The 26,137-nt window shown below is 38.8% G+C and overlaps 1 protein-coding gene across 4 annotated transcripts in view; it reads left to right on the top strand.

The window, feature by feature from the left end:
- Nucleotides 1-26,137, top strand: part of LOC140200520 (uncharacterized) — a 147,923-nt gene that overhangs the window by 86,590 nt on the left and 35,196 nt on the right. For all 4 annotated transcript variants that reach the window (XM_072263982.1, XM_072263981.1, XM_072263983.1 and 1 more), the window contains exons 11-15: nt 4,468-4,544; nt 7,668-7,714; nt 11,677-11,791; nt 11,882-11,983; nt 16,326-16,526. In XM_072263982.1, coding sequence (XP_072120083.1) covers nt 4,468-4,544; nt 7,668-7,714; nt 11,677-11,791; nt 11,882-11,983; nt 16,326-16,526 — 542 coding nt within the window. The remainder of the gene's footprint in view (nt 1-4,467; nt 4,545-7,667; nt 7,715-11,676; nt 11,792-11,881; nt 11,984-16,325; nt 16,527-26,137) is intronic.

Here is a 26,137-nt window from a genome sequence, read left to right as displayed (position 1 = left end):
GTTTAATTAATGGATTAGTAGCCATCATGTGGTTCCTCTTGCGGATACGTTTCAAATGTTTTGTTTTTAATTACAACTGTGGAGTACTCACACTCTGAGACCAGGAGGAACCACTTCCTGTGGAACAGATTTCAGTGGAGCAGGACTGTTCCTTGATGTGACTTAGGATCAGCAATTAACAGAAAATGGCACTGGCCCATTAGCAGAGAGAAGTCTCACCAGACAGGATCTGAGTAATTTTTTTCCAGGGTGGAGACATATGTGCAATAAAATCATTTCGTTCAAGATGAGAACAGTCCTGAGAAATGTACAGCAAGCAAAATGACGAGCTTAACGGTGGATTGAAATCAGGAAGTTTCAGATTCAAGAAAGCAGCTTGTTATTGTAGTATATTAGAAGCTGTGATAATATTTTGAGAAGTTATGTGCTATTTGAATATTTCTCTTGAGATGCGAAAAGTATCATGCTGATTCGGATTCAATTCATAAGTATAACAAAATACATTTCAAACTATAATTTACTACGGTTCTTTTCCAGTGTCATGCAGTTTTTCAGAAGTTAGAATAAAATGAAAGTGATGTTTGACAGATTGTGCCACGTATTTGTCACTGAGCTGAAATAGAACGAGAGGAACAGTCCATTCGACCTACCATGAATCAGCTGACTGTTAAACTGATCTAATCTAATATGATCTGCCTGCACACGATATATATTCCTCTTGCTTCTGTCTGTTCATGCGTCTGTCTTAATGCTTTTGAAATGTTGCACAGTTGTATTTGTTTCTACCATCTCCCCTGGCAACACCTTCCGGCATATATCACTCTCTATGTGAAAAAAAAAACTTGCCACACCAGTCTCCTTTAATCATTCCTCCCTCTCACCTTAAACTTATGCATATGGTATTTGATATTTACAAACCGGGGAAAGACATACTATCTCTCCTATCTGTGCCTCTCATTATTTTAGATATTTCTTTCAGGGCATCCCTTAGCTTCTGATGATGCCCCTGGGGAAAACAACGTAAGATTGCCCAGTTTCTTATGGATAATTCATTCCAATCCTGGTGAAAAATTTCTGCACCCTCGCCAAAACCTTATCATTGTGTGGAGACTAGAAGTCCACACACTACTCCAATGGGACCCAAACAAAAGTTTATGCAGGCACATTTGACTTCCCAACTTTTATGTCCTGAACAATGAAGGAAAGCAAGCTATATGTCTTCTTTGCAAACCTATCCACTTGTATTGCCACTTTCAAGGAATTATAGTCTTGTACCACAAGATCCCGCTGTACATCAATGCTGCTAAGCGTCCTGCCACTTACTGTATATCTTCTTGCATTTGACCTCTCAAAGCACTTCACCTCACACTTACCTGGATTAAGATCCATCTGCCATTTCTCTGCCCCTATTTCCAAATGATCTATATCCTGTTATACCCTTTTACAATCTTCCTCACTATTCACATCTCCAACAATTTTTAAGTCAACTTCAGATTTACTAATAAACAAGGATTATGCTGGGTAACCCACAAGTGTCTCCATACTTCTGGCACCAATCTAACATGCCCACAACTTACTAAACCTAAAACAAGCACTTTTGTAATATGTGAGACAACTCAAACACCCGCAGGAAACACAGTCAGAGAAGAATGTACAGACTCCTTACATACAGCAGTGGGAATTGAACCCCAATCTTACGGCTGGCTCTGAAATAACATTACTGTAACCACCACACTTCTGTGCCTCTGGGAAACTAATATAGAATCGGATTGCAAGAGAGCTCTATATTTAAAATGCAATTGATGCTGCTAATCCTGCCCCCTTACAAAAAACTTGCTTTAAAGATTCAGCCCAATGGATAGTAAACTCCCAGTCACACACTTTCAAAATGTATTTCCTTTTAAGAACCTAATTGAGAATACAGCTAACAACAGGCTGGCCATAGGTCGTCAATATTTAAATGAAGCACAAAGCCCAATATAATTGTGTTATTTGAGTTGCAGGGATTGATTTTACTTTGAGACTTTTCTTAATGAACTTACACCTCAATGTCTTGTGAGAGACTATGAGTGTACGTTGGCTGTTACTCATATTGGCAACCACTGAATTGTGTTTGAACAGGAGGATAATTTAAAGCTATGTAACAGCTTGATTTTTATTATGAATGGGACAGCAAACTGAATGTGTTTCAAATCATTTCCAATTAACCCCTTACCTGCCTCACGTGCCTCCATTTCTCTACGTTGCACTTTGTTGTGATGGACATTTGGAGAGATGATTCTTGGAAAAGAGTGGCCCCACATGTCCTTAGTTCACAAAGATTAATAAGTTACATCAATAAGCAGCTATTGCTTGTAGCCGAAATTGTTACATTTAGTTTGAGAGAATATAAATTGAGAATTTGCATTAAAATCCCTGAAAGTATCCTTAATAGTCTATTTATTTATCGAGAATATTATGCATAATAGGAAAATTCAAGATTTAATGCTTGATATGTTAATCTCATTTCAATTCACAGTAAGATTACTCAAATTAACATTAGATCTTTTTTGTTAGTGAGTGAGAAGGAAGTTGGTACTCCTGCTCTTGATTATATTCAAGTAGTAGAATATTCTATTAATACTCAAAGACAAAGCGAATGTATGAATAATGACTGCTTACCTAAACATCAAAAAGCAACTGGCAGCTGAGAAAACATATCCTGCTAACAATTTCATGCCTTAGGCAAGGGAGGGAAAGGGAGTAAACTGAGTAGATAAAAGTGTCAAGAACATAAACATCAAAAGAAACTTCTCCTCCAGCAAGAAAGAGTTATATAGCCTTCCAGTTGTTGACATGATTAATGCAACTGGAGCAAAATCACACCAATCTTTTCATTCACTTTAATGACCAAAACTCCTGGAGTGGAGTCAAGAAATTGGTGTAATTTTGGAAACTATTATGAATTGGTGAATGTTTGATACCATGGCCTAAAAAATCCAGAATTGGTCTGGTTGCACTATATTTACGTAAAACGGTGAATTTTGGGCACCAGTTGGTTAGATAGTTGCAGTACTGGAAATTTTGATTTATTCAAAAGTTAAACTGATCCTCCTCTTCCCTCTAGGGTCTTGTGATAGTGGAGCATGCTATAATGAATTGCAAAGAAACCTTGATCAGTTAGGGCAGAATGACAAATGGATTTCAACTTAGAGGAAAAGATGAGGTGATGCATTTTGGATACTTAAACGAGTGTAGGACCTAGACAGTGCATGGCAGGATACAGACTAGGATGATGAAACAGAGGGCCCTGTGAGTATAAGGACACAGTTCACCGAAGGTGGCCATGCAAGGAGGCAGGGGATGAAGACGGTCAGCATGCCGGCCTTCATCAGTCAGGGAATCAATTTTCAGAGTAGAGACATTATGTTGCAGTTATGTAAGTCATTGGTGAGGCTGCACTTGGATTATTGTGTACAGTTTAGGTCACCTGCTATAGGAAAGCCTTTGTCAAGCTAGAGGTAATGCAGAAGAGATTTAGACTATAACCATAAGACATAGGAGCAGGATTAGACCATTTGGCCCATCAAGTCTGCTCCACCATTCAATTATGACTGATGATTTTTACCCCTCCTTAACCCCATTCCCTGAAGATTTACAAGAATATTGCCTGGACTAGAAGGCCAGAGTTATAGGAAGACGTTGGCCATACTGGATCTTTATTCCCTGGAGTATAGGAGAATAAGTGGTAACCTCACTGAAGTTCATAAAATTGTGAGGGGTATGAATGAGGTGAAATTTCATTGTATTTTCCCCAGGGTTGGAGAGTCCAAAACTAGAGGTCACTGATAGAAGATAAGTAGGGAGAGGTTTAAAGGAGACCTGAGAGGTAACCTTTTACATAGAAGGAAGTAAGTACCTAGAATGATTTTCGAGAGGAAGTGGTCGAGGCAGGTACAACTGTATCATCTAAGAGGCACTTAGATAGAAACATGGGAGGGTTATAGGCCGAATATGGGCAGCTGGGACTGGCAGACAGGATGATATCATTAGTGAGGACCAGGAGAGCCAAAGAGAATTGTCTTACCCTGTGACTCTTCTCTTAATTCCTTTCTCAAAAATCAAGTAAAAAATGGACCAGATCTTCGATGGCAATGAATTTGCTTTCTTCCTGTTTATTATATGGAACACAAAAACTAATAATAATTTATTAAAGGGTAGATTTGTGCCAAAGAATTCAAAGAATTTTGGATCAGATGTTTTTGCTGAGTTCTGTAATTAGACTGATAGTCTCTCTATTTAATCACTGTCAGTCAGTGATATCCAACCAGCAACCAAGAGCAAGCTTTCCACTATAATGAAGTAACATTGTGTCCTTTATTAAAGAATGTTCCTTCTTTAGTTCATTATTAATATTTCTAACTTCGATAACAAAATTAAACAATGATTGACTTCTCATTTTTACTGTGGAATTCTTTCTTCATCCAGATGCCAATCTAAGTTGCCAGTCGCAAAAGCAAGAACTTCAAGAGGAGATATTTGATCCAAAACAACAGATGAAAAAGGTAACAAAACACCCAAGATCTCTTTGTACGTTGAATATTGCAAGGAGCTTTTATACTTTGAACTTGCTACTATTTGTCATTGTTTCTACAAAGGAAATTTTGTGCACATGGTTAAGTTCGTGTTGAACAGATGGCAAAGAATAAATAAGTTGCCCAGCATTCCTCTAATCACAGTGCTCCCCAGTAAAATTCAGAAAACATGGTGAATATTCTGTGATTTTCTATCTGAAGGGACATAGTGTACTATGAGGAACTATATTACTTTGGATGACACGTCTAATGTTTTATTTCAATATCAGATAACAGCAGTAATATTGACAACAAAAATTAAGATTCTTTAAAAAAATCCTTTGTCAAAAAGTAGTAGCTTGATTTGTGCTTTATGACAATAGACCCATCGGCTCTCTGCTTAGTGCAAACCTGGTAAGAGAGCAATGATTACTAAGCCTGTTCCAGTCCCTTGAATCCTGTTGCCTTTTTTTTGTCTTTCAATACTCTTTTGAGTAGTCATATGAGGAAAGCACTGGTGCCTTCCATTAAATATGTAGACTAGTCCTTATCCACTAGGATGAATTGTATGCCCAGGAAGGTCTGGAAAAGTTTAAAACTTCTGGCACTTTGTGAAGCTCGCTGTCAGCATCCTCACCATCTTCCCATCAAACGTCTGATAATCCTACTTACTTTCACGGTTACTATGTTAGCATCAAGAGCTCCATTTACAAAGCTAAAGCCCCACCCCCACCCAGCACTTCAAATTTGCTTTCATCATCTACTGTACCTCTTTAAACAGTCCTTGAATGTGTTGTCACCTCCCATTAAAGCCTATCTTTCCCACTGCTGCATACTTGAATCTAGCATTCACTTCTTTACTCTTGCTTTAGTATTAAAGCAACCCTTAGCAAAGCCACAAATGGCTCCCAAATGATAAGAAGCATATTATTTATCCTTTGGAACATAGGAGATTGAGGATGACCTTATAGAGGTAGATAAGATCACAAGGTGTATAGATTGGGTTAATGCACATAGTCTCTTCTCCTAGGGATGGGGAACTAAAAACTAAAGAGCATAGGTTTAAAATGAGAGGTGAAAGGTTTAAAAAGGACCCAAGGGTAAACTTCTTCATCTAGAGGGTGATATGTACATGGGATAAGCGGTCAGGGGAAGTGGTTGAGGCACTACAATAATAACACCTAGGAGATACGTGGTTAGCTTCATGGATAGCATGGATGAGGGACTTGGACTAAATGCTGGCAAATAGGATTAGCTAAGTGGGCACCATGGCCGGCATGAACATATTGGGCTAAGGAACACATTTCTCTTCTGAATGCTTTATGACTGTATGCTATCATTCCTATTCTTTTTAATTACTTCTCATCATTTGAAAAGTGGGTAAGCACATCGTCCTTTTCCAAAGATGCTGATAACTATCTAGCTGGAATCATAATCTTCTGATTCCTTTCTTGTTTGTATAGTCCTGCGCAAAGAATCACATGCAATGCCTCCATAATAACATACAAGAACATAAGAACTAGGAGCAAGAGTAGGTCTGAGGGGTACCCAGACCTCTGAACCTGGTCTTTAATTCATTAAGATCATCGCTGACCTTCTGTACCAGTGGCATTTTCTACCATTATCTCTATTTTCCTTCGTACATTTAATAAACTCCCACAGTTCTCCAGCCAGAATAATTCCAAAAACTTACCATCATTAGAGTGAAGAAATGTTAGTCTTAAAAGCCCAAGCTGTTGCTCCAGGTCCTGGATTACTTAGTCAAGGGGCCAGCATCTGGCCTGTAAAACCCTTGAATGTTTTTTTTTTGTTTCAATGACATTTTCTCTCATTATTCGTTATCAAGTTATTTCCAGTCAGTCTTATATTCTTGCACTCTCTCTGAGGCATTTATGCCTTTCTTTAATAAAGAAATCAAAATTGTCCACAAAGTATGTACTCTCAGGAAGGCCCATACAATAGAAATACATCTTTCTTCCTGCTCTGTGGGAATCCTCTCATTATAAAAGGCTTGCATGATATTTGTTCTCTTAATTGTTCACTGCATCCGTGTGTTTCTTGCACACCCAGCTCCCATTCAACATCAGCACTACTTGATCTCTCAACATTAAACAAATATTTAGCTTTTCTATAATATACACTAAAGTTGACAGATTTTTAAATATTTTATTTTATCTGTCTTATCGCTCAGCTTAATTCGTTCAATCCTCTTTACATTTACAATCAAATTTACAATCTCGTCTTGTTTCATTTCATCAGTAAATTGTTGACGTAGTTTTTATGTCTGTGCTCTAACCCCTGTTGCATTTTAAATGTTTTCCCGAACTCCTCTTGTTGTCCTTCCGTAACATCATCCAATAATTCACCACCAGCTCATGAAAACTTCAGTATTTCTTGTCCATTGGAGCTGGAGGCCCAGAGATGGATTGCTCTGGGGTTAGAGGACAGTCTGGGTGTGTGGATAGGTGGGATGTAAGGGGCTTGTTTGGCCATTGTAGTTTTGTTGTCATTATTCTATTGTTGTCATTGCTTGTGCATTCTGCTGAACTTTGTGGGCATGCTACGTTGGCAGAAGAATATGTGGTGACACTTGCGGGCTAGGTTGTGTTGGTTGTCAATGCAAATGACGCATTTCACTATGTGTTTTGATGAACCTGTGATAAATAAATGAATCTGAATTTATAATTTGTAACATTCCTGGTCAGGTATGTAATATTAGACAGTAGGAATTTCTTCCCACAGTATCGAGAAAACAAAAAGTGTTGCCTTTAGCTCTCATCAGAAGCCCATATAAGGACCATACACATTAGTGACATGCTACACTGACATCAGTATCATGTTTCAGATCAGATATGAAATTGTACTACTGTACCTTCACAAGGATGCAAACCATCTCTTCTGAAATGTACAGCCCAACAGTTAGTCATCAATTAATATTGCTAAAATCACTTAACTGGCATTACCAAATTGTTACTTGCAGGATTCCTTTGTGCATAAATCATTCACCACACCTTACTTACTACTTGGCACAGGAAAATATTGAGTGCAGTCATTGGATTCGTTTAATTTTAATGCCAACTGATCACTCAATATCTTTGAATTTTATTATTTCAGGGATGGATTGTAAGAGTGAAATATGACTTCCACGGCCAAACATCAAAGTGAGTTTACAGAAAACTTACTTACTACTTCAATGTAATTATGTGATCATTGTTGTGAAGTGCCGAACATTTTCCTGTCACTCGCTGTATCAAAAAACATAAACTCCAGATTTCCACTCTTCCCTCTTTCAATTTTTTATAAACAAGATTTCAATCAATATTATAACTTGCTTTGACATAAGATAACGTAATGTACAGATGTTATCATCTAAACATAGTAATATTTATATAGAATTGCCTTGTGTTGTTAATATGCTAAATACCAACATGTGTTTCTCCAAAAAAAGGTTAACAAAAATAGTTTATAATTCCAGTTTGGTAGATATTTAATAAAAATCTGTATGTATCTTTTACTGTATCTAAAAACATAAGTAGCATATATTCTTCTTGGGTTTGAATAAGCAATTTCTAATTTTTGATGTATAATAAACTGTCAGTAAAACTGCTTGAGCTGCTTCAGTTCTTCACCATGATGTTTTGCAAAATGCAAATCACAAAAGCTTTGCTCCCATTGAAAGTTGAAACTTAACAACATTAAAATGGAGCTGATTATAAAAACAAAGAGAACTTTATTCACCATATTCAATTGGTAAACATATTAATAGAATGGAAAAGAACGTGTCATTGTATTACAAGACAATGTGCAAGGTTGCCTTTTGTGGATCCCAATATCCTGCTCTGATACTAAATGGCCAAACCATTCTTAATAATGATGCTATGATAATTGACTGTCATTATTTAACTGGGCCAGAAATAATAGCTAACTATGGCAGCTAACATAGAACATAGAATAGTACAGCACAGTACAGGCCCTTCGGCCCACAATGTTGTGCCGACCCTCAAACCCTGCCTCCCATATAAGCCCCCACCTTAGATTCCTCCATATACCTGTCTAGTAGTCTCTTAAACTTCACCAGTGTATCTGCCTCCACCACTGACTCAGGCAGTGCATTCCACGCACCAACCACTCTCTGAGTAAAAAACCTTCCTCTAATATCCCCCTTAAATTTCCCATCCCTTACCTTAAAGCCATGTCCTCTTGTATTGAGCAGTGGCGCCCTGGGGAAGAGGCGCTAGCTATCCACTCTATCTATTCCTCTTATTATCTTGTACACCTCTATCATGTCTCCTCTCATTCTCCTTCTCTCCAAAGAGTAAAGCCCTAGCTCCCTTAATCTCTGATCATAATGCATACTTTCTAAACCAGGCAGCATCCTGGTAAATCTCCTCTGTACCCTTTCCAATGCTTCCACATCCTTCCTATAGTGAGGCGCCCAGAACTGGACGCAATACTCCAAGTGTGGCCTAACCAGAGTTTTATAGAGCTGCATCATTACATCGCGACTCTTAAACTCTATCCCTTGACTTATGAAAGCTAACACCCCATAAGCTTTCTTAACTACCCTATTCATCTGTGAGGCAACTTTCAGGGATCTGTGGACATGTACCCCGAGATCCCTCTGCTCCTCCACACTACCAAGTATCCTACCTTTTACTTTGTACTCTGCCTTGGAGTTTGTCCTTCCAAAGTGTACCACCTCACACTTCTCCAGGTAGAACTCCATCTGCCACTTCTCAGCCCACTTCTGCATCCTATCAATGTCTCTCTGCAATCTTTGACAATCCTCTACACTATCTCCAACACCACCAACCTTTGTGTCGTCTGCAAACTTGCCAACCCACCCTTCTACCCCCACATCCAGGTCGTTAATAAAAATCACGAAAAGTAGAGGTCCCAGAACAGATGCTTGTGGGACACCACTAGTCACAATCCTCCAATCTGAATGTACTCCCTCCACCACCACCCTCTGCCTTCTGCAGGCAAGCCAATTCTGAACCCACCTGGCCAAACTTCCCAGGATCCCATGCCTTCTAACTTTCTGAATAAGCCTACCATGTGGAACTTTGTCAAATGCCTTACTAAAATCCATATAGATCACATCCACTGCACTACCCTCATCTATATGCCTGGTCACCGCCTCAAAGAAATCTATCAGGCTTGTTAGACACGATCTGCCCTTCACAAAGCCATGCTGACTGTCCCTGATCAGACCATGATTCTCTAAATTCCTATAGATCCTATCTCTAAGAATCTTTTCCAACAGCTTTCCCACCACAGACGTAAGGCTCACTAGTCTATAATTACCCAGATTATCCCTACTACCTTTTTTGAACAAGGGAACAACATTCGCATCCCTCCAATCCTCCGGTACCATTCTTGTGGACAACGAGGACATAAAGATCCTAGCCAGAGGCTAACTAAGCTATGTTCTCAGCTTAGTCAGACTGTCAAAGCTACCAATGACATTGAATGCTTCAGGACATTTTGGTGTTTTGAAATTATTGGATCGATAAACAAGGTTAAACATAAGTATTAAACATAAATTTTTTTTTAAAAAGAAACAAATTCAAAAGCTGATATTTTCAATTATTTTTAATTTATTTATGAACACAAGAAATCCTGCAGATGCTGGAAACCCAGAACAAAACACATAAAGTACTAGAAGAACTCAGCAATTCAGGCAGAATCTACGGGAGAAGAATGAACAGCTGATGTAGACGATTCGGACCACGACCACTGATAAAGGGGTCAAAATATTGACAGTGTATTTCTTTCAATAAACGCTGCTTGACTTGCTAAGTTCCTCCAGTATTTTGTGTATGCTGTGTTTTATTTATTTATCCTTGTCCCTTATTCATACCCCATTCAAATGAAGAGGTTTACAGTTCTGTGATTAAGTCTAAACTGACTTAAATTCGAAGGGTGGACTCAGATTGTTAAAGAGTTCCATACCCCCACTACCAGACTGCATGAGGAGTCCACGCAGGAGTTTTCTTAGGAAGTTCATGATGCCAGCAGTTTGATGCAAAACTACCAGCAAATGATGGCCTGGGAATCAGTTAAGAAGTTTAGAATATGGTAAGAATTAATGAAGTAGTAAAATCAGAAATGTATTCTAGGTGCAAATTGCATTTTGAATGTTTATTAGATCAAACTCTTGTTGAAACTGAAATGTAATTACACAAATTGGAGATAACTCTTTGATACAAGTCCCATCCTTACATTTTGACAGTCAGGGGATTCACCCAATAATCTGTTAGCAAATTCATGGGGATAATATATATTTGGGAGAGACAGATTGCTATCTGCACAGAATGATGCAAGGCAGTTTTGAGTGTATAAATGGAACAAAGCCTGTAAACAAGAATTCCCAGAACACAAAATATTAAAGGTTATGAGTTGATGTTTATCCAATATAAGTAATTATCATGTACGCAAGTATGCTATACCAACACATGTAGAGTCCAAAGTTCATAAAATATATTAGATGAGCATAACTGTAATCCAGCCAAGACTTTAAATGACAGGAATAAAGTTAAAACATGCAATTCTGTAAATGTACTGCAATGAAGAGCTTTCATTGATATTCCTTGTTTTGAATAATGCAGCAGAAGTTGTTGAGAAATGAACAAAATAACTTTAGAATCAACTGTATTCAACCACGAAAATAAGACTCCACAGAAATTATCCATTAGCATTACTTTCCATGAACTTTGTTCAAATCTAATGGAAAGAAAATATCTTTCTATGAGGTGACTAATAAAAGTTCCTACCTAAAATAGCTACAGGCATTTCAAAGCCTGCCATCATGGATAATGTACCTCCCACATAACATTGCTTGTAAACTGTGGTTTTGGCCTTCCATTAAATGCACCAGTTATCTGAAATAAAAGTATTCAATTTGTATTTTTTGCATTTGAATGTAATTCATATAAATATTCCAAAATGGTACACCAGCTTTTCATATTATAGAAGGTTTATTAAAATTGTCTCAGTCTGTAATTATTGGCAACCACATCTGAAAACCTATCTATAAGGGATGGATTCTTTTGATGTGGTAATATGATAATGTTAAAAGTTCAGTTGCAAGACCAAATGAAACTTAATAATATCTCTACAGAGAATTGCCTGTCAAAAAGGGAGACATTGTCTTCATCCACAGACAGAGGGATAACAACTGGTATGAAGGCGAATGCAATGGAAACAGAGGCTTGCTCCCAATTTGCTATGTTGAGGTTGGAGAAAACTTAATTGGTTCATTCTGCACTGAATGTAAAGTTTAAAGACAAGCTTTATTCCTAATTTCAACTTTCTTCTTTTGTCAGCCGACTTCTGAGCTTCAACCACACAAAGATACAATCGAAGAACTAGCAATTGCCAAATTCAGATTTAATGCATTAACAAACATAGAGTTACCACTTGAAAAGGTAAAGTGCCCTTGTTGATCAGCTCATAGTAAGAATAATTTTATAAAGTATTAATATGGAGCAAAGGTTAGAATAAATAAAATGATATCATTTGGATGATTAAATGAAAGAAAATTACCTATTGTTGTACTTATTTGCCTATCGTCATTGGAAGCCATTCTATACTCTGGACAAATACACTCTGTGGGTACTTTATTAGATACAGGAATGGAACCCAATATGCTCTTCTGCTGCTGTAGTGCATCCACTTCAAGGTTTGACATGTTGTGCATTCTTTGCACAACACTGTTGTAAAGCGTTGTCATTTGAGCAGACCTTCCTGTCAGCTTGAACCAGGCTGCTCATTCTCCTCTAACCTCTCTCATTAACAAGGAAACTTCACCCACAGAACAGCTGCTCAGTGGATGCTTTTTGTTTTCCACACCTTTCTCTGTAAACTCTGGAGACTGATAGGTGTGAAAATCCCAGGGGATCAGCAGTTGGGGCTCCCAGGAGACTGTCCTGTCTCCCTTTCTCTTCACCATTTACACCTCGGACTTCAACTACTGCACAGAGTCTTGTCATCTTCAGAAGTTTTCAGATGACTCTGCCATATTTGGATGCATCAGCAAGGGAGATGAGGCTGAGTACAGGGCTACGGTACAAAACTTTGTCACATGGTGTGAGCAGAATTATCTGCAGCTTAATGTGAAAAAGACTAAGGAGCTGGTGGTAGACCTGAGGAGAGCTAAGGTACCGGTGACCCCTGTTTCCATCCAGGGGGTCAGTGTGGACATGGTGGAGGATTACAAATACCTGGGCATACGAATTGATAATAAACTGGACTGGTCTAAGAACACTGAGGCTATCTGCAAGAAGGGTCAGAGCCGTCTCTATTTCCTGAGGAGACTGAGGTCCTTTAACATCTGCTGGACGATACTGAGGATGTTCTACGAGTCTGTGGTGGCCAGTGCTATCATGTTTGCTGTTGTGTGCTGGGGCAGCAGGCTGAGGGTAGCAGACACCAACAGAATCAACAAGCTCATTCGTAAGGCCAGTGATGTTGTGGGGATGGAACTGGACTCTCTGATGGTGGTGTCTGAAAAGAGGATGCTGTCTAATTTGCATGCCATCTTGGTCAATGTCTCCCATCCACTACATAATGTACTGGGTGGGCACAGGAGTACATTCAGCCAGAGACTCATTCCACCGAGATGCAGCACAGAGCGTCATAGGAAGTCATTCCTGCCTGTGGCCATCAAACTTTACAACTCCTCCCTCGGAGGGTCAGACACCCTGAGCCGATAGGCTGGTCCTGGACTTATTTCATAGTTTACTGGCATAATTTACATATTACTATTCAATTATTTATTACTATTTTTCTATTACTATTTATTATTTCCATGACTATTACTATTTACTATTTACTAATAGTAATATTACTATTACTATTCTATTACTATTTATTATTTACGGTGCAACTGTAACGAAAACCAATTTGCCCCGGGATCAATAAAGTATGACTATGACTAGTTTCTGAGATCTGAGAGCCACCCCATCTGGCACGGTCAAAGTCTCTTTGATCACATTTCTTTCCCATTCTGATGTTTGAACTGAACAACAATTGAACCTCTTGACCATGTCTGCATGCTTTTAGTCACTGAGTTGTTGCCACGTGATTGGCTGATTAGATATTTGCATTAACAAGCAGGCTTACATGCTTACTTAATAATCTGCCTACTGAGTGTACTTAATAGCCATTTTTAGAAAATCAGTGCAGAGCAGAGAGGTTCTTCAGAAAATGATATTGCATCCATCCATGAAAAAAATTCAAATTTTAGACCATGAATGTCTCGTAGTCACGTTACTCAACAAATACTATAGAAAATGGAACTTCAAATTACATCATCAATATTTCACTTTTAATCAATTTTTAAAAGTCTGGAATCAATAAAAAGTAGTCTGTAAACTATCCTATCACCACAGAAACCCAGCTCGTGCTAATACCTTTTAGTAAAAGAAATCTGCCAATCATTTCCGGTTTGGCCTACAGGTGACCTTTGCATTCTTAAATTAACAATGGTTTCCCATGCAGAATTCTACATGTCAGATCTGTGGCAAAATGTTGTTATAAGATGTCAATTTAAACTTCTTTTAAATGCTGCATTGTACTATATTCTAGCTACATTTCCTTACTCAGCCAAATATTTTTTCCCAAGATAGTTGAGCATTGGCTTCAGCTATTCAGTTACTTTTGTGAATACATCAGGTCGTAGAAACATTTTTTTTTGATGCAAGTCAGATACTAATGCTTTAATCTTCACTATTAGCCTTTCTATTACTCACTGATACTAGTAAAATTACTTTCATTTGTTTCTTTAGAATATTAACAATTATGCTTTTTCAGCTATCTTCTCAACCTACTTCACACATAACTGTGGAGAATCTGGACAATATGGTTTTGTTTATAAATGTTAGAGGTAGAGATACAACTTGATAGAAGTATATAAATTTGAGAGACATAGATAGGGTATATAGCCAAAGTGTGTCTTTTTTCTGCTCACAATTGAAATGTCAAATATTAGAACATACTTTTAATGCTAGACCTTTCTATATTCTGTTTATGTTTTAATCCCAGATTAAGACCTCAAGGCTTCATTCACCCCAACATCCATCATTTTCCTGCATGTGATGATACCATCGACTGCACAGTTTATTTTAAATAGTTAATGCCAAAAATTGGTCATTATGTCAGAACCTGCAGCCTACGTAATTAATACAATAAAATCAGGAGTAGATCACGCTGCAAGTGCTGAACTACATTGTTTTAAGGTTCCCCCAAGAATATCGTTTTATATGCTCAGAAAAACAATTTTATTAGAAAATAATTGGTACTTGTAAGAACAGGTCAGTGTCATTCGCAGTCTCCTCAAATTGTGAACTTGATTGTTGGGACTTGGGGTCACTGTGATGAGATGCCATCAGATACTATCAAAAGGATCTCCCTCAAGTTTCTGCAATCAACCTCTGTTCCTCTTCAAATTATGGCAAGCACGGTCTATCATTGAAAGATTATTTTAAAATTACTGAGAACTTCTACAGTCGGTCATCATTGTGTACAGCTTGGAATCTAGTAGATGAATCTGTAAAAAAATATACATAACATTATGGAGTAAACTGTGTTAATTTCTAAAAACATGGTCGTTTTCTAATTTTTTATGATGACTTCTGATTTGGCATTAATGTAAAACAAAGCAACTATTCAATGCTCCAAAATGCCTAATGTTCTATTTCTAGTCTTTAGACAATATAATTTAGTTCCCTTCAGTCTTAAAATATACTCAGGAACTGAGCATTGAAAATTTGCTATGGAGAGCTTCAAAGATTCAGAATAATAAGAAAACTTCTCTTCTCCACCACACCCCCCTCCTCCCGAATGAACAAAAATTAAGAGCCATTATTTAGGCTATTGCATTTCTGACGTGTTTTAGGCATGGCATCAATTATCACCATGTACACTTAAAAATAGCAATGGGTTATAACTTCAACATGAAATATTAATTTTCATTGATATGCAGCTTTATTTTTTTTGGGGGGGGGTGTGGAAATAATATCAAGCATTCCTCAAAAATAACAACAACATGCTCCAGGATTCTTTAATTTCAAATTATCTGTCAGAAGTAAGACATGACAGAAAATTAAAATTATCTCCATGAAATATAAGATTAGGAATGTTCTGTACAAGAAAATTGTGGTTTGGAGCAAAGGAATTCCAGATGCCATTAATCAAAAACAAAAACAAATAGAGAAAATTGCTAGAAGAACTCAACTGGTAAGGGTGTATGTACCCGTGGGAAGAGAAACAATCTTTCAGTCCATTAATTATTTATCAGCATTTTGTTTGCTACAGCATCCTGACCATGGCACAGAGAAGATTGATTCAACAGGAAATTGGAATCATAATCGCTGAATTAATCTAAAACAATGAGGGGTCATATACCCATGAGTTCAAATGGAATTAGCACTGAAATTTAACTCTATGTTGATTCAGATTAAGGCAAATCATGGCCATGCAGAAAGTATCCTTTCAGGGAATTGGCATGGTTATATCAGCAGCTTTTGAGTTACAACATCACAGTCGATGCAATAAAAATTGTTTCTATTGCACTTCATTATGTTATCTTTATACAAATGTAATGAAATTGAGATCAATGTTAGGAGGTTATAATCTGATAACAGACCAAAGATAAAAAGCAGTGAAATCTCCATTGACTGTTACAATTTCGAATATTATTATTTAAATATATTGTATTATTTTGGCCCATGCTGTACAGACTTTTAAATAACAATGGTTTTATTTCAGGATCAGACAGTAGTTTTGCTCCGGAGAATAGATGAGAATTGGTATGAAGGAAAATACCCTGGGACAAATCGTAAAGGGATATTTCCTGTCACTTATGTTGAAGTCATTGGAAAACCACTGGATCCCATCTGTCACAAAGAACATGAAACATTTGCAGGTGATCTGAAAATAGAAACAGCTTCCCAGGGGTCTCTACATCAGGTAAGATGTCACAAGGGATAACTTTGTTTGATGCATTGGAAACTAGATGGTATTTTTCAAATGAAGTACAAACATTTGCTTCTGGGATGATAACATAATTATTCTTTAGTTATTATTGTATGCTGTCAGATTCACAAAATTATCAGCTTGGGTTTCCTTATTTAAGAAGTTCCTGGGATGAATATGTTGTCTTTTTACACAAACTTAAGCAGATTGAGATGTAACCCAGGGCCAGGTAGAGCATGACCTGACCCAGATCTTGCAATTGACTTCAGCCTTTGTCTCTCCCATATGATTCCTAAGGACCCACTAACCTTTTGAAAATTCATGGTTGTGATTAAGCTTGAGATAGCTATACCAAAACTATCCCATAATGTGAATTGTATGACCGACAACAATCTCAGGTGATAAAATTCAAATTGTTTTAATGGTTTGTGCCAGCCACAGCAGTCATAATTGTACCCAGAGTGGTGGGATGAGCTATGTCTCCACCAAATGAGCTGTAATGTGCTCCTTCCTCCGTTAACCTGCAGGTCACCCTTCGGCAAGGTGTAGCGCCTGCTTAGCCTCCCAATCAGGGTCACAGGAAGCCATGGGAGCAGCGGTGGCTGGTCATATGAGCAACTGGTGCATATCACAATTCCTGGCAGACAGTCTCTGAAGAGTATTGATAATTGCTGGGATCACCTGTCTTATAAAGAGACTGCCCAGAAGAAGCCAATGGCAAACCACTTCTGTGGAAAAATTTGGCAACAGCAATCATGATCATGGAAAGACCATGATTGCCTACATCATACGGAATGGCACATAATGAATGAATAAACAAATTGCGCCCACCTCTTCCATTTCCTCTAGCTACTCATTTGACATACGTACCACCATCTGTAGGGGGAAAGCTGTCCCTTGGGTGCAAACTAAATATTTCTCCTCTGACATTAAACCTATGTCTTTTAGTTCTGGACTCCCCTACCATGGGGAAAGGCTGTCACTATGCAATTTATCAATGCCCCTGCTGATTTTATAAAGTCGCCTGCTGGCTAGTAGGCTCCAGAGAAAATGTCCTAACTTATCCAACATCTCCATAAGTCCTCTAATCATGGTAATGTTCTTATAAAATCATCTTTGTGCCAGTTTAATGGCATCTTTCTTATAGCTGGGAAATTAGAACTATATCTCAATTCTTGCACTCAATGAAGGCAATACTCCAAATGTCTTCTTCATGACCCTGTCTCTTTGTATCAACACTTTCAAGAAACAATGGATCTTTTCCCCCAGGTCTCTCTGCAGGCCTTGCCATTTATAGTGTATGGCCTTCCATAATTTGTTATTTAACTAAATTAAACTCCATCTGTCATCCCTGAGCCCACTGACCCATTGATCACGATCTTAGATTAGATTAGATTATGAGGACACACAGTCCTCTTTTATTGTCATTTAGTAATGCATGCATTAAGAAATGATACAACGTTCCTCCAGAATGATATCACAGAAACACAAGACAAACCAAAACTAAAAAAACTGACAAAAACCACATAATTATAACATATAGTTACAACAGTGCAAAGCAATACCGTAATTTGATAAAGAACAGACCATGGGCACGATAAAAAAAAAGGCTCAAAGTCTTTCGAAAGTCCCATCATCTCACGCAGACAGTAGAAGGGAGAAACTCTCCCTGCTATGAGCTTACAGCGCCACAAACTTGCCGATGCAGCACCATGGAAATACCCGACCACAGCCGACTCTTGAGACCATCCGAAAACTTCGAGCCTCCGATCAGCCCTCCGACGCCAAGCACCGAGCACCATCTCTGCCGAGCGCTTCGACCCCGGCCCCGGCAACAGGCAGTAGGAAAAGCTGAGGATTTGGGTCCTTCCCCTCCGGAGATTCTCGATCACACAGTAGCAGCGGCAGCGAAGCAGGCATTTCAGAAGTTTCTCCAGATGTTTCTCCGTCCTTCTCACGTCTGTCTCCATCAAATCAGGATTGTGCACAGCCCCTACTTAACAAATACAATATCATTTCGGAGTGGCCGTGCGCGCTGTGTCGTGCCGCCATCTTCACCTCCCCTCCTCTCATAGTAATCTTAGATAACATCCTTCACTACACCACCAATTTTGGTGTTATTCCAGACTTACTAACCATGCCACCTATGTACATTCTTCCCCAAATTGTTAATACAAAAGCAATAGACTGAATCTCACTACTTGTGGTACACCAATCTGAGAAACGAACTCTCTACTACCACACTCTATCTCTAGCTATACAGATACTTGGCACAAACTCTCTGTATATTCTCATGATCTCATTAAAAATATATTGCTGTCCACCTTGGTTGGAATAGATGAGTTGGACTGAGAGCCATGCTTCATGCTGTATTACCCTATGACTCCATGCTACATTATTTCAACATAAGACATGAAGAAAACTGTTTTTCATTATTTAGTGCTGTTATGTTTTCAACAAAACATTTTTAAATCTCTCAATGGTTCCACCGCAGTGAACACAAACAAGTAATATGCTTAAGTTTATTATCCAGTATTCATGGAAATGTAAATTGGTATCAAAATAATATAGCCTCTTGTACTATGAGAAGGACTCTAATCTATCTATTCAGCTTTCCCTTCTCCAATGTTAGAAAAGGTAGACAGATGAACACTTCAGATTGTTTTAATGATATATTAGTGAACAGGCTGACTCACTTTCTAACCCATAAGAGAATGAGCAGAATAATATTTGATGCTAGTTTTCACTTTGTTTCAATTGCATAACATATGAAATATAGAAGCACATCATCTGCTCATTTTATGCAGATTGTGCACTCTTCTGACCAGAAGAAATAGAAAGCTTTCTCTATTTATATCTGGCTTCTTTGTCAATTTGTGTGCATAATGCTTGTTGCCATATTTGCTAGGTATTTCATCTATTGTTCTCTCCTAATGTGTCCAGATATTTACTTGCTGAAATGCCAATCAAATTTGATAGTTGTCTATTGCTGGACTTGTGACATTCAAAATCTTTAGACATAGAAGCCTACCGGCAGTTTATTGGTGAACTTTCTTTTCTTCTATAACCTGACAGGAAGCATATGGCGAGAATGCAATTTGCACTCTTTTTGAAATTAATTCAATATTTTAAAATATATTCATACAAAATAAATGTTTGGACCTCAAAATGTGACATTTTACTTTTCTTGCTTCAAATTTATTTTTAGTTTTGTAAAAATTATAGCTTGAGCTAAGGATACCAATTTTTTAAAATATTGTAGCGGTATTGTACACACAGCGCTAGAATAACGACACGTAGTCGGTGAGTTGGAGTTGCAATAAAAAAGATTTATTCAAACTTTGCAGCCTCCTTTAAAGCCTTCCTGTTCCCACCCTCCCCGGGCGGGACTGCTGTGGGGAATGCATATTCGCAGACCCTTTCCGCGCGCGGGATTCTCCCCCTGCTGGTGAAGGCGGCCTGGCGCCTTTTTTGGGGCCAGCCTCTCTGCCGGCGCGCGCTGTTTCATGAGCTGGTTTGAGTGTGCTGGAAAGTGAGTCGCCACAATATCCTTTTTTTTGGAAGGGTATCTAATAGTCACGCAGCAGAGAAACAGCTCACTGTGTCTATGTATTATTTGTCAGAATCAGAATCAGGTTTATTATCACCTGCATGTGTGAACTTTGTTAGCTTAGCAGCAGCAGTTTAATGCAATACATAATATAGAAGAAAAAAAAACAGAATAAAATAATAATAATAATAAATCAATCAATCAATCAATCAATCAATTACAGTGTAAGTATATTGAATAGATTAAGAATCATACAAAAAACAGAAAGAATATATATTCAAAAAGTGAGATAGTATTCAAGGGTTCAATGTCCATTTAGGAATCTACTGAGTCATAATGAAGAGTCTCAGCCCAAAAAGTGGACTCTATTCCTTTCCATAGATGCTACCTGACATACTAGGTTCCTCCATCATTTTGTGTGTTTTACTTTTGATTTCCAGCATCTACAGCATCTCTTGTGTTTATTATGTACTTTCATTGCCTTTCTGTTAAATGTATCTGCTTAAAAGTAGGAATTGTAATTTTGGATCACTGACCTACAGTTTGTGTTAGCCATGAAACAGTACTAGGAATAAGTGTGTACCTTCTACATCTGAGAATTTTTATGTAATGGATCAGGAAGAAGACTGATTAATTTATTTGCTTGCTTGTATGATGTAGTGTAACTGGACTACACCGCATTAGAATAATGTACCAACAGCTTTAAATTCTATTTGAATTCCATTCTGCCTTAATAAAATTTGTACTCACCCAAAATCATGAGAGGAATTCCCCTTTACTTCAAGAGAGGAACCCTGGAGCACATCCTCAGCGGTTGCGCAAGGGCACTTGGTGAGGGACGGTACAGGTGGAGACATGATCAGGTCCTGAAGACCATCGCTGAAGCTGTCAGTGCAGGAGTTGAGTGGGCGAAGCGGTCCCGACCCTCCAAGCAGACCATTGCCTTTGTCAGAGCTGGGGAGCAGCCAATACCTGCCAAAAGAACATCTGCAGGCATCCTGACCTCTGCAAGGGACTGGCAGCTGTTGGTGGACCTCAAACGGCAACTGAAGTTCCCCAACCATATCGCAGCCACCACCCTGCGACCAGACATTGTCCTAGTGTCTGATTCTGCTAAGCAAGTGGTGCTGCTGGAGCTGACAGTCCTATGGGAAGATTGCTTGGAAGAGGCCTTTGAAAGGAAGCTCTCCAAGTACGCAGGACTGGTCAGCAACCGTCAGCAGGCTGGATGGAGAGCGAGGTGTCTCCCAGTGGAAGCTGGTTGTAGGGGATTCGCAGCCTGTTCCATAGCTAGAGCCTTCTGCAAATTGGGCATCGAGGGAGAGAGGAAGAGGAGAGCCATCCGCAGTACCACCGATGCGGCAGAGAGGGCCTCAAGATGGCTGTGGCTCAAAAGAGGGGAGCTATGGAATCATAAATAGCTAGCCATCTGGAAACAAGCTGGGGTCTGATCAGCCCCGAATGGGTCACCTGGAGGAAGTTGTATGATGTTGAAAGACCAAAAACACCCGATGATTCCAGGAACATCACTGAGGATGTGTCCGGAAGCATCAGTAGATGTACGTACACAGCTACCTCCCAACCAGAAAAAAGAAATTCCCAGTATATAAGAAGGGTAATTGTAATGACCCTGTTAATAGTCGACCAGTAAGCTTAATGTGTATCATAGGCAGGATCATAGAAATGTTAATAAAGAATGAGATGGAAAAGGAGCTGATAAGAACAGGCATATTAGCAGAAAGCCAGCATGGGTTCAAAAAGGAGAAATCCCGTTTTACTAATATGCTGGAGTTCTATGAATAGACAAGTAAAATTATAATAACAATAGAGTGGTTGATATCATTTACTTGGACTTTCAGAAAGCTTTTGACAAGGTACCCCACTAGAGGTTACTAATCAAATTACAGGAAGCAGGGATTTAGGGTAAGGTGTGTAAAAGGGGTTCCACAGGGATCAGTTTTGGGGCCACTGCTGTTTTTAATTTACATTAATGATTTGGATAACAAATAAACTAGTATAGTTTGCCAATGACACAAAATTAGGGGGATGCTCTGATGACGTCCACGCAGCAGAGTCAATACAGCTAGAGCTAAACAAAATCCAGATGTGGGCAGATAAATGGCAGATGAAATTTAATGTAAGTAAATGTAAAATATTACATATAGGAAGCGGATATATTAGCAATAAATATACAATAAGGGGTCTTAAGTTAGAAAGCGCACTGTATGAGAAGGGTTTGGGCATTCTGGTAGACTCATCACTATCAATGCACAGAAGCGATTAGGAAGGCTAATAGGATGTTGGGCTATGTAATGCACTCACTTGAGTTCAAGTCTAGAGACGTTCTCCTTAAGCTGTAAAATGTGCTTGTGAGGCCACACCTTGAGTACTATGTACAATTTTGGTCTCCATGTTTTGTGAGGGATGTGAAGGCACTGGAGAAAGTTCAGAGAAGGGCAACAAGACTCATTCCAGGCCTATGGGGTATGAGCTAAGAAGAAAGACTGAAAGAATTAAATCTTTTTTGCCTAAGTAGATGTAGAATGAGAGAAGTCTTGATAGAAATGTTCAAAATCATTAACAATATAAGTAAAGTGGATGCCAGCTGCTACTTCAGAATTAATCCATCTTCAAGTAGACAGTGCCATAGGTGGAGACTAGTTAAGGGGAGATTTCATTTTAACAGCAGGAAACATTTCCTTACACAGCAAGTTGTGGACACATGGAACAAACTATGTAGTTGTGTAGTTGAGAGTAGTACCTTAGAGACTTTCAAATCTAAACTCGATAGTTATTTTAACACAATCTGAATAGGAATTTGGCAAGCTTTGTTGGGACAAATGGCTTTCTCTTGTTAAAAACTCCCTAATGTTTAAATGTCCATGGAAAAATCCAGAGAGTTGTAGTAGATTGTTGACTGTCCGACTGGAGGCCTGTGACTCGTGTGGATTGGTGCTGAAACCCTTGTTGTTTGTCACCCATATCAACAATTTGGTTGACAATGTGGTAAACTGGATCAGCAAATTTGCAGATGACACCAAGATTGGGGGTACAGTGGACAGGAAGAAAGACTGAAAAATGGCAGATGGAATTTAATGCATGAGGTTTAAAGTGAGAATTTGCATTTTGGGGGGACAAACCAAGGTAGGACTTATATGGTGAGTGGTAGGACACTAGAGAGTGCAGTTGAACAGAGGGATCTGGGAATATAGATCCATAGTTCCTTGAAAGTGGCATCACAAGGTGGATAGGATCATAACAAAAGCTTTTGGCTCCCTGGGCTTCATAAATCAAAGTATTGAGTACAGGAATTGGGAGGTTACGTTGAAGTTGTGTAAGATATTGTTGAGCCCTAATTTGGAGTATTGTGTGACTTAAAACTAAAGATGTCAATAAGATTCAAAAAATGCAGAGAAGATTTACAAGGATGTTGCCAGGATGTGAGGACCAGAGTTATAAAAAAAGGTAAAATGGGTTAGGTCTTTATTCCCTAGAGCAAAGAAGAATGACAGAGCTATACAAAATTATGAGACGTATAGAGGTGGTAAATGCAAGCAGGCTTTTACTACTGAAGTTAGGTGAGACTAGACGCAAGGATGGGTTAAGGGTGAAAGATGAAATGTTCAAGGGGAACATGAAGGAGAACTTTGTCACTTAGAGGGTGGCGAGAGTGCGGAATGAGCTGCCAGTGGAAGTGATTGATGTCATCATATAAGAGAAAGTTGGATAAGTACATGGATGGGAAGATGGAAGAGGTATGGAGGGCTATGGTCTGGATGGAGGTCAATGGGAGCAGGCAGGTTAGTATTTTGGCATGGACTAGATAGGCTGAAGGGCCTGTTTCTGTCTGTGGTGTACAATGAATGACTCTATGCCTCTATGAAAAGACCTTATATTTTCCCCACACAATAAGCTCTTAATATTATGAAAAGCAGAAGGCTAGAAAGAGGCGAGTGACTTGGATATGGAATGGGTAGGAGTGGTGAACAGGAGTGAAGCAAATCAAAACAGGTTATTATCAGGCACAGTCTTGCTGTTGTTTAAAGGAGCAACAGATGAGATCACTAATTGTCTATACTAGGCAATTTTAGGCAGTAAATAACATGTTTCTTCAGGGCAGTTCTGTTCCTATCATCTTTATGGGAAGGATTTTACAGCTGTAATCAATTCCCACTGCAGATTAGCTCCAAAGAATCTGCCATCCAAAAAGAATGGCAGGAGAGTACAAATTTTTCTAAAGCTGGTGAACATTTTTCTAATTCTAAATCAGAAATCTGCTGCATTTTCTTACCAGAAGATATAAACTGGAACAGCCTTGGCTGACTAAGGCCACCATGAGCATTTCATTTATCTAATAATGTTACATTTGTAGTTATTCAAAATAGCATAGCACAGGTTGCTCCACCATGCATGGATAATTATCAGAATAAATAAATAAAGCACCTTATCGATTTCACTGTTCTAGCTTTGACACAATAGCTGTGAATGATTCATTTAATAAATATGTTAGCTCAAGATTAGAGATTACACTAGCTACATATTGAGGCCAGCCTTTGCACTGGCAATAGATCAAAGTGTCAGTAACCATTTTATAAAGAATTTTGTGCTAACAAATGGCTATGTGCTGAAGTGTATGACGACTGTATTTCAAGAAGAGAATATGAACTGAGTTTATATCTGGTGTGCAATTTGTTAATATGTGAATATGAAAGGACAACTGGACAAATGCACACGTCCTCAGCAAAACTGAGTTTCTCTTGTTAGGGAGAAGGTTATAGCTGATGATTACATTTCAGAGTTTTGCTTTACCTCTGGTCATTTTCATGCATGATTAATCACTCTGGAAAGATTGCTTTGCACAAAATAGTGTTTTGCTGATTTTGCCATTGTTGGTGGTCTTGTGAATATTTTCTTTGCAGATATAGGTGGCACCGTGGGGATATTTTCAGGGTTGGAGGAAAATGACAGTTACAAGGAAAGTTATTGCGGAAGAGGGGCAGCTGCTAGAGAACGAAGGAGGGTACCAGTTAACAAGCTCTTAGATAGGCGCATTGATGATAGAAAAATGGGGAGCTATGTAGGAGGGAAGGGTTAGATTCATCTTAGAGAAAGTAAACAGACCATGAACATAAGGGCCTGTGTTCTTTATTCTATTTTAATGCAAGGAGTATTATGAATAAAGTCATGAGCTTAGAGCGTGGATCAGCACTTGGAGCTATAATGTTGTGGCCATTACAGAGACTTGGATGGTGCAAGGGCAGGAATGGCTACTTCAAGTGCCGAGCTTTAGAAGTTTCAGAAAGGATAGGGAGGGAGACAAAAGAGGTGGGGGCGTGGCACTATTGATCAGAGATAGTGTCACGGCTGCAGAAAAAGAGGAAGTCATGGAGGGGTTGTCCACAGAACCTCTGTGGGTGGAAGTTTGGAATAGGAAGGGGTCAATAACTCTGCTGGGTGTTTTTTATAGACCACCCAATAGTAACAGGGACATCGAGGAGCAGATAGGGAGACAGATTCTGGAAAGGAGTAATAATAACAGGGTTGTTGTGGTGGGAGATTTTAATTTCCCAAATATTCATTGGCATCTCCCTAGAGTGAGGGGTTTAGATGGGGTAGTGTTTGTTAGGTGTGTTCAGAAAGGTTTCTTGACACAATATGTAGATAAACCTACAAGAGGATATGCTGTACTTGATCTGGTATTGGGAAATGAACCAGATCAGGTGTCAGGTCTCTCAGTGGGAGAACATTTTGGAGATAGTGATCACAATTCTATCTCCTTTACCATAGCATTGGAGAGGGATAGGAACAGACAAGTTAGGGATATGGTTAATTCGAGTAAGGGGAAATATGAGGCTATCAGGCAGGAAGTTGGAAGCATAAATTGGAAACAGATGTTCTCGGGGAAATGTATGGAAGAAATGTGGCAAATGTTCAGGGGATATTTGCGTGGGGTTCTGAGTAGGCACGTTCCAATGAGACAGGGAAGTTATGGTACGGTACAGGAACCGTGGTGTACAAAGGCTGTTGTAAATCTAGTCAAGAAGAAAAGAAGAGC

The sequence above is a fragment of the Mobula birostris genome, chromosome 7 (assembly GCF_030028105.1).
Source record: "Mobula birostris isolate sMobBir1 chromosome 7, sMobBir1.hap1, whole genome shotgun sequence".
Lineage (NCBI taxonomy): Eukaryota > Metazoa > Chordata > Chondrichthyes > Myliobatiformes > Myliobatidae > Mobula > Mobula birostris.
The sequence above is the reverse complement of the archived record's forward strand: the minus strand, read 5'-3'. Positions and strand labels throughout refer to the sequence as shown.